The 11354-nt window shown below is 46.0% G+C and overlaps 1 protein-coding gene across 1 annotated transcript in view; it reads right to left on the bottom strand.

The window, feature by feature from the left end:
• The window catches only part of Slc7a14 (solute carrier family 7 member 14), a 129101-nt gene that overhangs the window by 26583 nt on the left and 91164 nt on the right, over nucleotides 1–11354 (bottom strand). Inside the window, exons 4-5 of the mRNA XM_052732109.1 lie at nucleotides 10392–10609; nucleotides 1687–1833 (exon numbers count right to left, since the gene is read on the bottom strand). Of these exons, the coding sequence (XP_052588069.1) occupies nucleotides 1687–1833; nucleotides 10392–10609 (365 nt within the window). The remainder of the gene's footprint in view (nucleotides 1–1686; nucleotides 1834–10391; nucleotides 10610–11354) is intronic.

Below are 11354 nucleotides of genomic sequence, written 5' to 3'. Positions count from 1 at the left end.
TGTGATTGGTTCTCATAGCAAATCTCAGAGTCTTCTGGTCACACAGATCAGCATGGGTTAAGCTGCTAGCTTGGTGGATACACAAGCGTATCCTGCAATCTATAAAGTGCTATTTAAGGAAGGAACCGTGATGGTAAGCTTCTCTGTGTGTGCATGCTGCCAGGGTCTGCCTCCACAGGGAGGAGTGGAAAGATGAAATGTGGACGGGGACAGACAGAGCAGAGGAGATCTCTTGCTCCTGCCCTGCCACCTCCCACCTCCCACAATGTAGGATAATCAGGGTCTGGATAATATGAAGACACTTTTGTGTTCATGGAGGCAGGTGATAACTGGCCCATTCATTCATAAGATGTCTGGGTGGGCAACTGGATTTCCATCAATAGACAATCTTGTTTTTCGTGCCTCATCATTTGATCTGGATTCCTTAGGTAATGGCTAAAGATGATTTTTTGGAGTAATGAGGCCTGGCCAGTCTGACAGGCTGTACCCGCTCCTGAGTTATTCTCAATTTCCATGACTTTCAGCTCATTAGACATACGTGTTTCTTCAGATTAGCATATTGGAATCTCTAGGGGTGGCCTCCACCCTGGATGCTGTCTTTTTCCTGAGTGTGATGACCCATTCAGACTTTGAGGACCAGGGAGTGTCCGTGTCCTGGTGGCTGGGTAGATGGCTCTAGGAGCTAAGAAGGTGTTGGATGAGGCTAACAGTTTCTGTGAGAGAAATTCTGCCATGCGGACCGAGAAGGAAACATTAGAAGTGTGTGTGGGAGTGTATTCATGCGTCCTGAGGAGACCAGGCTAGAGGCTTCTCTCTGAGGGAAACCCCGAGGGTGAGTTTGAGCTGGTGTTAGGAGACCGAGCTGAAAAGAACTGCATTTCTCTCCAGATTTCAGGGCAAGAGTGTCTCCCAAGGACAGCGTGTTCTCTCGCCGCCTCTGTGGGAGCCTTGCCTCTCCACTGCCGGGAAGCGCCCGGAAGACAGAAGAGCATTGAGGCTGTGCACAGAGGCCACCCGTTACTGCCAGCCTATGACCTGAGCAGCTTGGATGACAGCCCGCTCCTTGCACACTCTCCCTAGGCATAGGGAAGGGTAGGGATGGAGACTTGAGAGGCACAGGCTGAGGTGAGGGCTTGGGGCTTTGCTTCCCTTCCAATTTGAGGTCTCGAGTTTCTTCTTGTCATTGATAAGTAGAGCTACAGGGGACACAGGAAACACCATGCAAGCATCAACAGGGAGTGAGGAGAAGTCTTTGTCCTGAGAGAGGAGGTGTCAGTCCTAAAGCCACACTTGTTGCTGTTGTTGTGTGTGTATGTATGTGTGAGTGTGAGTAAGGGTGCGCAGATGTGTGTACAGATTGTGTAGAGGACAACCTTAAGTATTCCTCAGGTACTGTCTACCTTTCTTTTTTTTTGGACAGGATCTCTCCTAGGCTTAGAACTTGCTAAGCAGGTGAAGCTGGCTGCCCAGTGAGTCCCAGGGATCTGTCTGTCTGTTTCCCCAGTGCTGGGGTTACCAGCACACACAACCATGCCAGACTTTTGCTTTTCCTGTGAGTTCTCAGGATTGATCTCATGTCCTTGAACTTGCACTACAATACTGAACCTTCTCCTTAGCCCTAGAACCACCTTTTACAATAAAACATAAGGGGTCATGAGGAGGGTCCCATCAGCACTTGGTACTTACAGTCACATACGCTGTCAGGCAGATGACCAGGGATGCAGTGATAGCGTATGGGATGGATGTGTTGGGGTTCTGGGCTTCCTCCCCAGTGGTGGCAATAATGTCAAAGCCAATGAAAGCATAGAAACATGTGGCTGCTCCTTGCAGTACCTGTAAAGATAATGACATCTATCAGGCTCAGAAAAGGAGGGCAGAACATGGCTTAAATGTGGTGCCCAGAACCGCCCAGTGCTCTGCAGATGCTCCCGAATGGCACAGGGGGACCTGTGGAAGAGCTGGTGGTAAGCAGCCAACTTCTGATCTGCTCTGCATTGCTGTATGACTGGGCATCTCCTCATGTGTTAAATACAGATGAGAATTTTATGGCCAAATAAAAATTGGGTTAGTCAACATATTCAAATCCTTTTTTTAAAAAAAAATCAGTGTGTTGGCTCTCTGTTGTTCGTGCAGGAGGCATCAAACCTAGGGTCTCATGCTAGTGAAGTTCTTTACCACTAGCTGCCTCCTTCAGGGTGTTTCTTGTATATTTTATACTTTATGTTTTACTTTCACCTCTCAGCACTCAACCAAGATGGAAGAGATTTTTGGAAATGTGGAAAGGTACTTTTGACCACCATGGATACATTGGATGTGAGCTGCTGGCCTTCTGTGGATGAGGTGCGTCTACTTCTGCATGAAGTATTCTGCCCTGAGAGCCCATCTCTGTGGTAATGTCTAGACTGGAGGCCAGCCAGGCTTTAGATTTCTAGTGCCTTTAAAGGGAAGATGGGAGGATGATGAGATTGTTTGACTTTCTGCTCCTTTTGCGTTTGAATGACCCAGTTGGGTATGAGGCAGGCGGCTGGGCAAAGCTGGGGGGATGCCATTTACTCAGAAACTTTGGCTGATGTCTGTGTCTGCAGGATTTTAGGTGACTCAAAGGGTGGTTAGGCCTTCAGTCAAGATGTTGCTGAAACCCTTCAGGTGGGGACCATATGACTTTCTTTTAAATGAGCTTTCTTAGCCTTGATAGTCTCAGTATCAACTGAAAATGAAAATGTGACTCTTCTAGTAGTTGGGGTGTTCTAGTAGAAGATGGATGGTGTGTTCTAGATAAAGACACAAACTCCGAACTCCGACAGGGGTCCAGGAGGATAGAGCGTGTGTAGAGAGGACTATCTATCCCCCTTTATAAAGGTTTATAAAGGATGTGCCAAATGCATTCTAGCCCGAAGTGTTAACTTTTAACCTTCCCCAAGGACTTCTTCATAAGTGCAAACAAAAATACTAGATACTACAGCCAGTAAAATGCATCACAAATTTAAATGTCATCTCAGGCAGCCAAGAGTAACCTTTGCTCATCTGTAAAATGAAACAGTTTCTTATGGAGGGTCCCAGCTGGCATCTTCAGACTCCAGTCTCCTGTCCTAGGAGTTCTGATTCTGGGGTTAGTGGTATTCTGGGAAATATGTGACTTTGTCTGCAAGAGTCACATTTTAATTTTCACTAGCTGTTAACTAAATTTTAGGATTTCTTTGATGATGATTGTCCTATGATTTTTGTCACCAATAGAACTAGACATTTTCACATCATGAGACTTTTGCAGAGATCTTGAAAAATTGTTTGTGCTGGTCTAAATTATGGTAGTTCTTGGATATAGATATTAATGAAGAAGAAGCATACTGTTATTATGACACAGTTTAAAATTATGTATTGCAATAGAATTGCTTTAAAATTTCTGTATAATTAGATTCTTTATCTGAAATTTAATTCTAATAAGAGAATCATAAGCTTCACTGTATTCAAAGGGAGCTAAAGCACAAAAAGCTAAGAACTTCTCTACTCCAGCAAACCGAGTGGACACAAGTTGTCCCTGGGAGAGAAGAAACCGATTTTCCCTCAGCAGAGCCCTCAGTCAGGCTGTGGAAAGTGCCGTCAGTTGCCAGACGAAGGAAGGGAACAGATTTTACTGCATCATGGAAGCAAGTTCGCCGTCTGGACGCATGCTCATTTTCTCTTGTCTGGAGAATATTACTGATTTCCAAGGCTGAATACATGCTGGGACTGCAGCTTGTGAACTTGACTCGATCATAGCAAAGCCATGCCTTAAGGTAGGTCTTATTTTTCTTTCTTTAACAAATTTCTTCTTCATATATGTGTGTGTGTGCGTGTGCGTGCATATGTATGTGCACATATGTGCACACACACAAACATAAAACACACACACACACACACACACACACACACACACACACACACACACACCCCTCTTATACATTTTTGGTGACCTGGCACAACAGCCAGGTAGACTGAGGCGAGTCTCCCTTAGAAGAGGAGAGGGGTGTGAGCCATGCTATGTGAGGAGTAACCGGGAGCCGAGGATGGCTGACCTGAATAGTAGCGGACTCAGTGGAAGTGATGGCAGGTCACTTTCCTTCATCCTTTTGGAAGCATTGAGAAGACTAGCTATGTCATGGCTGAAATGAAATAAGCATTGTGTGCTCCAAAGGGAACCCCTAGAGCCATGTATGCGGGTGGGATTTGTCTGCTAGGAGTGTGGACTTTGTAGACCAACAGACCTTGCTTGGTTGTGTCCTAAACTAGCTGGATGACCTAAGATAAGTTTCTAGTCTGTTGGAAATCATTTCTTCATTACTAAGATAGCAATAACAACTCACTCATAGGGTTGTTTCAAAGAGTAAATGAGATAAATTATATCACATAGTATGGTTTGTGCTCAATAAATATTAGCCTTTACTGTCTAATACTATCACTACTGTAAAGTTTTCCAGGACAAATCAAATCCAAGGTCTTGGAGCTCTCCTCCACTTAGAACATGGCACATCTATGCTAAGTACCGCCATGTGCCAAGCACTGTGATTGATAAGGAGAAGAAAGTACTCTGAGCTTGGCCTCGTGGTGCTTGAAGTCCTGAGGATGCTGAAGGACCACAAAAATATCTTGGACCATAGTAATATACTGACTAATATTAATAAGTATCTATATTATTTGCAAAACACAAATGCTTCTATTTTCCAAATGAATAAAGGCATGGATGACAATTATTGATTAGACACTAGAAAATTAACTATGTTCAAGTTGGGAAAAGGGAAATACACTTGTAAAGACGGTGAATATTAGTCTGAATCCACATATGTAGATTTAGGAAGCAATGATAGTTGAAGGAAGACCAGATCCATCAAAGACTTGACGTTTGAGAGTCCTTCTGCATTCATCAGGTAACAGAATTCAACACAGCTGATGTGGGGGAAATGAAACTAATGGAGGGAATATAGGCAAGGATGAGGCGGGTCCAGGCAGTATCAAAGCTTCAACTAGGGAAATTGAGGCAACCATTGCTATCTATAAGTTTAGGAGTCCAGGGCAGAATGGTATTCCTGGGATCCAGTGAGATCTAAAAATGGGGAGCAGGGCTGGCCAGCAGGAGCACACAGCCAGTGTGGAGCCAGGGACAGGCAGGAGTGAGAGGTAACACTATGACCTTGCTCTCTTCTTGTCTTCTGATTGTCTGGTAATATCTCCCATTGGCTAAGCCCTACAGGCTGGACAAGGAGGAAGTCTGGAGCACAGGACAGAAGAAAGAGTGGAGGTAGACCAGGGTGAAGGAGGGAACTGGGGGGTCTAACACACAAGGTCAGACAGGCTCCAGCCTAGGAAGACAGGTGAAATAAACAAAATCAGCAGAAAGATCAACTTTTTAGTTGAGCTAGTTTTTAATTTGTCTTGAGACAAGGTCTCCCTCTGGGATCCTGGCTGCTCTTGAAGTCATGACCCACTTATCTGTGTCCCTGGGCTGCTGGGATTATGGGTACACACCATCATGTTCAGCTATCTGATAAGATTATTCTCTCTCTCTCTCTCTCTCTCTCTCTCTCTCTCTCTCTCTCTCTCTCCCTTCCTCCCTCCTTCCCCCCTCCCCCTCCCCCTTTCTCTCTTATAAACAAATACGAGGACAAAGAAACTGAAAAAAAAACTGTGAGGAGGTGTGATCATGAACACTGATTTCTGCCTCGCTCTCTGCAGATCTTATCTGGCCAGTGGCATTTAAGGTTGGGATACCTGCAAACATGAAAAACCTACGTGTGGTGAGCCTGTGCCGATGCTTGCCCAGATGACTCAGAATGGGCTTACCCTGCCAACAGCTCTGCAGAGAAGCACCACAACACATGGAGGGCTCTAGCTTGCTTACTTGTCAAAGGCACTGTCCTGAGTGGCTTGCTACTCAGTGTGCAGGGTCCCTAAAAGCTGTGCTTCCCCTCAACAGGTGGTGGCACACACCTTTAATCCCAGCACTCGGGAGGTGGAGGCAGGTGGATCTCTGTGAGTTCAAGGCCAGCCTGGTCTATAGAGCGAAATCCAGTACAGGCACCAAAGCTACACAGAGAAACCCTGTCTTGAAAAACAAAAACAAAAACAAAAACAAAAACAACAAAACAGTTGTGCCCCTCAGGTTTTTATGATGTTTGTGAGGCATTAGGATGAGGTGGCCTTCCTGTGTTGTTTTGAGAAGCTTCAGACGTTAGAAAATAACTAGGCCCCTTTGTCTAATTTACTGCCAGGCTGACAAGACAAAATGACAATGCTAATAGCATTTTGAACCACCCTCGTGGCCTGGCTCTATTAGCAGCCTGTCCACAGTGACAGTGGAATGTGTTAATAGGTTCCAACCAATGGATTCAGACAGGGGAGTATGGAAAACAATAGCTTTCCTTTGGAGGCCTTCAGAATTCCTCACAAATTCTTACTATGGACTATTTTCCTGGGAGCTATTTGTGCTGGTAAAATGTCTTATTTGGTTAAAGAAAAACCATAAGATAGCATCAAGAACAAATAACATAAAGGGCGCCCACATCCAACAATGTCCAGGGACTGAGGAATTGCAGATGGAAGCCGGGGTTCAACTGAGGGCCAGAGTCACTTGATATAGGGGAAAATGTTTGTTGTTCTTAAGCTCTTCAAGACGAAAGAAGCATTTGACCCAGAACCTTTAAGTGAGTAAACCATTCCTTAAGCTATTTTCTTTGGAAGGAGGTGGCTGGAAGAGGCTTGTGAGGGCCCCATTGCCAGAGGACTGGTTGTTCATTAACCCTTTCATGGCACTTGCAAGTTGTGCTTAAACCAGTGTGATGGTGTCCTCATGCAATCCCACCTCATTTCCTCATCCCTTCTACCTAAAGCACAGGACACCACAAGTTACTGGAACTCCGCACTAGCTCCCTAGTTAGCAGTGGGGTTCAGGGGTTCCCTAAGCAGCATAGACACCCATGCAGCTGCTGAGTAAGAAAACATTTGTGCTGACAATTGTTAGATAAGGGTGGGGATACATTTACTGCTGTGGTAGGTGATCCGAGTCATGAGAAGGTGCTGGACTTTTACAATATGTGATTTAAATTTACAGTGGCCTTGCTGGACAAGAAAAGTGATCTGAAACCAAAGTAGAGAAAGAGCAAGGCCCAGTTGTTCACTGGGGAGCACGTGCAGCAATCCAAGGCCAGGCAGAGGATGGGAGGCTGAGTCATCAGCTCGCATGCTGTCCGTGGAGCTCAGATAACACTTCCTGTCACAGCACAGGGTTGTACATTTGTTTCTTTCTGGGATAAGAGATACACATTAAAAATCCAAATGCCCAGCCAGGCTTCTCTAGTGGCCAATGACAAGTCTACTCAGGTTACTAGGTGAGGTCAGTGGCCAGAGGTTTAAACAGAGCTGGGTGGTCTCAAGGGGTCTAAACCAGAGGATGTGGAGTCAATACGGACTTGACTTCACCCAAGACTGGAATTCAGTTTCAGCTAGACTGCTTACTAGCACTGCCGTCTTGGATGAAACTTCAGCTATTTCGGCATGAAAGTGGACAGCACTGCTGTTTTTCCCAGGGCTCCCGTGAAGAGCAAATGAAACATGTATTTGAAAGTGCTTGTCACAAAGAGAAGTCATTGCTTCTTTTCTTCTTTATACCTAAATCTAGACCTTATTTTCTTTCTATAAAAGCAAGTGAGAATCCAGGGTGCATAAACCCGGGCCCCCAAAGCTGGTCTGATGACTCCGTGAAGCAGTGGCCTCTTGATTGGGAAGGGTGTGGAATCCCTGACTCAGGAAGAAGATGCCTCAGAGAGAACGAGGACCCCAGGACAGAGCACCAGAGGAAAGAAAGGGCTAAAAGATGAATCATTTTCTTCACAACTAGGGAAGGCTGTTCAGAGGCCCTCACTCCTCCTAGTCCTCACAGCGGGTGATGCACACCCAGTCTGAGAGAAGATAAGAACTTGGTATTTCTTAATGTTTCTTTCAGCTCCAATATTCCAGTTCAGGGCCTGGAGAGATGGCTCTGCCTGTAAGAGAAACAATTGCTCTTCCTTAGGATGGGTGTTTGATTCGTGGCGCCCACATGGTGGCTATCAACCATCTGTAAATCCAGTTCCAGGGGATTTGCTCTCTCTTCTGGTCTCTGCAGGTACTTTATGAACACAGTGGTGCACAAGGACACACACAGACAAAGTACCCATGCCTGTGAAAAAAGTCCAGTATTCTAATTCTCCATGAACGTTTAAGGAAAATATGCAAGATTAGTTACCTTGTTATTATGATTTTATGTGCATGTGTGTTTACATCTGTGAGGGTGTGAGTATGTGTGCCTGTGTGTGTAGTCCCAATATTGTTGTTAAGAGTCTTCCTCTGTCACTCTCCATCATATTCACTGAGGTAGGGTCTGTCAATCTAGCCAGCCATCTTGACCTGGGACCCCCGTCTGTGCCTTCCAATAGCTGGAATTACTGTTGGGCCACCATGCCTGCTTGGCTGGTATTTATGTGGTTATGGGCATTCGAACTTTGGTCTTCATGCTTGTTGCATGAAGATTTCCTGGTGAGCGATCTCCCCAGCCCTCATTGTCTTCATTATTTTTAAGAATGCTTAGAGGAGAGAGATCAGCGTAGTATACACGGGGTACTAAAACAAAAGGAAAAGGGCCTTGGAATCCTATAGCCCTTGTCCTGACTAAGTGAAGTGAGATCAAGTGTGTTACCACTCTCTCAGAGCCTGTGCGCTCCAAGTGTATGGTGGGGATAAAGCATCCTGTAAGAGCAGGCCAACATTGATGGAGCAGAACATGGCATGACAGGTATCACTCTCACAGTACCACACAAAGGCAGCTAAGAGGCTATCCTCTTCTGCAAGCCTCTGCTGCAAGTTTGCCTCCTCCCTTGATAACGAGAGGAGCTGAGAACACAGAAGTGAACTGGTGCCCAGCGTCTTCCAGTAAGTCCTCAACCCAGTCAGCCCTCACGGTGTGGAGAAAACCGTGAGAACGCTTTCATGGGTTACAAAAAGAATGCACTTGGGGTCCGGGAGACATTCCTTGTTTCCATTCTTATAATTTGTTGTTTCTCTTCTGTGATAGGAAAAGAACAATGTGTATCATAAGAAAATGTAGACTTGGGATCCAACAGTGCTTCTTTGTCCCCCTTTCTGGTTTCGACCAGTTTCAGTATTTATTCATTTCAGAGAGGAGGGATGCGCTTCGTGGTTCTGTGGAATTCCTACAGGTCAGCAGAAGACTCGCAATTTCGGCTTAAACGACTTGCTTATTTCTCCGCACTGACTAACATGGCATGGCTTAGAATAAACAGAAGTTATTTTGAATGTTCTTCAAGAGTGATTTCTGATCCCTGGACATCTTGGAGGAAAACCAGTCTAAGCAAAAGCTACAAAAGCAAATTGAGTCCTGCACTTGCGCTCTGCCCCAGCACCGGGCCGACCTGCTCTCTGGGGCTCTGGAGAGTCACTCACTTGTGAAATGAGAGGACAGGACCTGGGCACTTCTGAGATGCTGCCATCTAGAAAATTTCTGACTTATGCTCCACCATCAAAAAAAGTCTGGCTTTATTTACCAGTAAATCCATAAAATAAATGTTTTCTAGGCACACTGCAGAAAAAGTCAGGTGGAACTCAGAGCCACCTTAGTGTAAAGAATTTGCCGCCCTGACTTACATTTTTACTGTCACCAGGTCCTGGGGATGGAATCTGAAGATGTCCTTCCCACCGAGCCTGCCCTCCTGCCCCCCGGACTACACTAGCTGGACTGTGTGCCTCTCAGATGGGACTTCAAACTGTCACTCCACTGCTCTCAGACCCCAGCAGGACTTTCTTTCCAGGGTTAGATGTTGGAGTCTGATTACAAATGCTTTTCCCTCTAATTTAACACTGAGGCAAAACTCAGCCCTTTCCCATTCATCCACTCTTCCTGGCTTTCTTTACTAATTTGTCTATTTCTGTGCATGGCGGCTGCTCTTTGCAGAATCGAGCTGTTCCTACAGTCTTTGGGTCCAATACCCCTGGCTTTAGGTTCTGATTCTGCCATTGGCACGGTGCTTAACAGGAAGTCACTGGCCCTCTCTGGGCACAGATGCCTTCATCCTTCGGTCCCAATTGTGAATATTTTCTGCCCAAGGTTATTGTGATGATGTGATGAGGTAATGCATACAGCATTAACATGGAGGTAGGTGTGTTGAGCGAGCACACCACATCTAATCTGTTACTGCTATCTGTGTAGACTGGGATCTCACTCAGCACATGCCCGTGAAACCAGTGAACAAGTTAAAATCTAAAGACTTCTTCAGAACATTTCTAACTAAAAGAGCACATTTTCTTGAAAATGTGTCTTAGACTGTTCCCATCCTGCAAGGCACATTAGCCTCTGGGACTGAACTCACCCCTGACCAGCCGTGGGGCAAGAACTGGCCCTCAGCCCAGTATTTGCCATTGACGAAGAAGAAGCCTGCGATCATGATGAACACCCACACTGCCAGGTTCAGGACATTGAGGATGTTGTTGAAGCCCACGGAATTCTTTACCCCCAGAGCCACAATGATGGTCACAATGACAGCGATCACCAGAGCCAGGAGGTCTGGGTATGATTCTTCTCCTTTCCCTACGGGAGGAAGACATGGTTAGTATCATCCAAAGAGAAGAAAGAGCTCACAGACTCACTCTACCCCATTGCATCCGAATGGCTATGACTCACAGGATAGTGGCTAGTCTGTGAGAAAGAGCAGCGAAGGCTCTCTGTCTGTCTGTCTGTCTGTCATCTGTCTGTCTCTCTGTGTGTACACATACACATGTCACTCTATGGCCCATAAGCAGGTGCAAGTGTTTATTTGCAAGTGAGGAAGTTTGGGACACAGATAAGGTCACCTGACACCACAGATCAAAACTTGGAACATGTAATGAGACATTTGCAAACACCGGTGGAGGCGTGGCAGGGACGTGTAAAGTCAGGAGCGTCTTGGGACATTTGTGGCACATATGTACATGTGTCTAACACATTCTGTGAAAACTTCTTTATCTTCATTACTGGCAGCCTGTAATCTGTAAGATTTATACCCCAGTGTCACAATCTCTCTTTGTTAGCGAGTTTCAAAATGTGCATATTTGAAAGCTGTTTTAAGAGTTTTCTTTTCTCATCCGCAGCGCAGGGTTACAGAGAGAAAACGCCTGTGAACAGGTCCTGCAGCTTGGGCCGCCCGTTGGCCAGTGGACGCCTGCCCTCTGCGGAGGGGAAGAGGTACTGCCCCAGCAGCAGCCAGGGAGCCTGGCTGTCCTTTCGCCAGCGGCCCACAGTGTGGCCTCGGCACATCCCTCATCCTTCTGGACCTCATCTGCAAAGCGAGTGAGGC

The sequence above is a fragment of the Peromyscus californicus genome, unplaced genomic scaffold, assembly GCF_007827085.1.
Source record: "Peromyscus californicus insignis strain IS unplaced genomic scaffold, ASM782708v3 Scaffold_9__1_contigs__length_137607984, whole genome shotgun sequence".
NCBI lineage: Eukaryota > Metazoa > Chordata > Mammalia > Rodentia > Cricetidae > Peromyscus > Peromyscus californicus.
The sequence above is the reverse complement of the archived record's forward strand: the minus strand, read 5'-3'. Positions and strand labels throughout refer to the sequence as shown.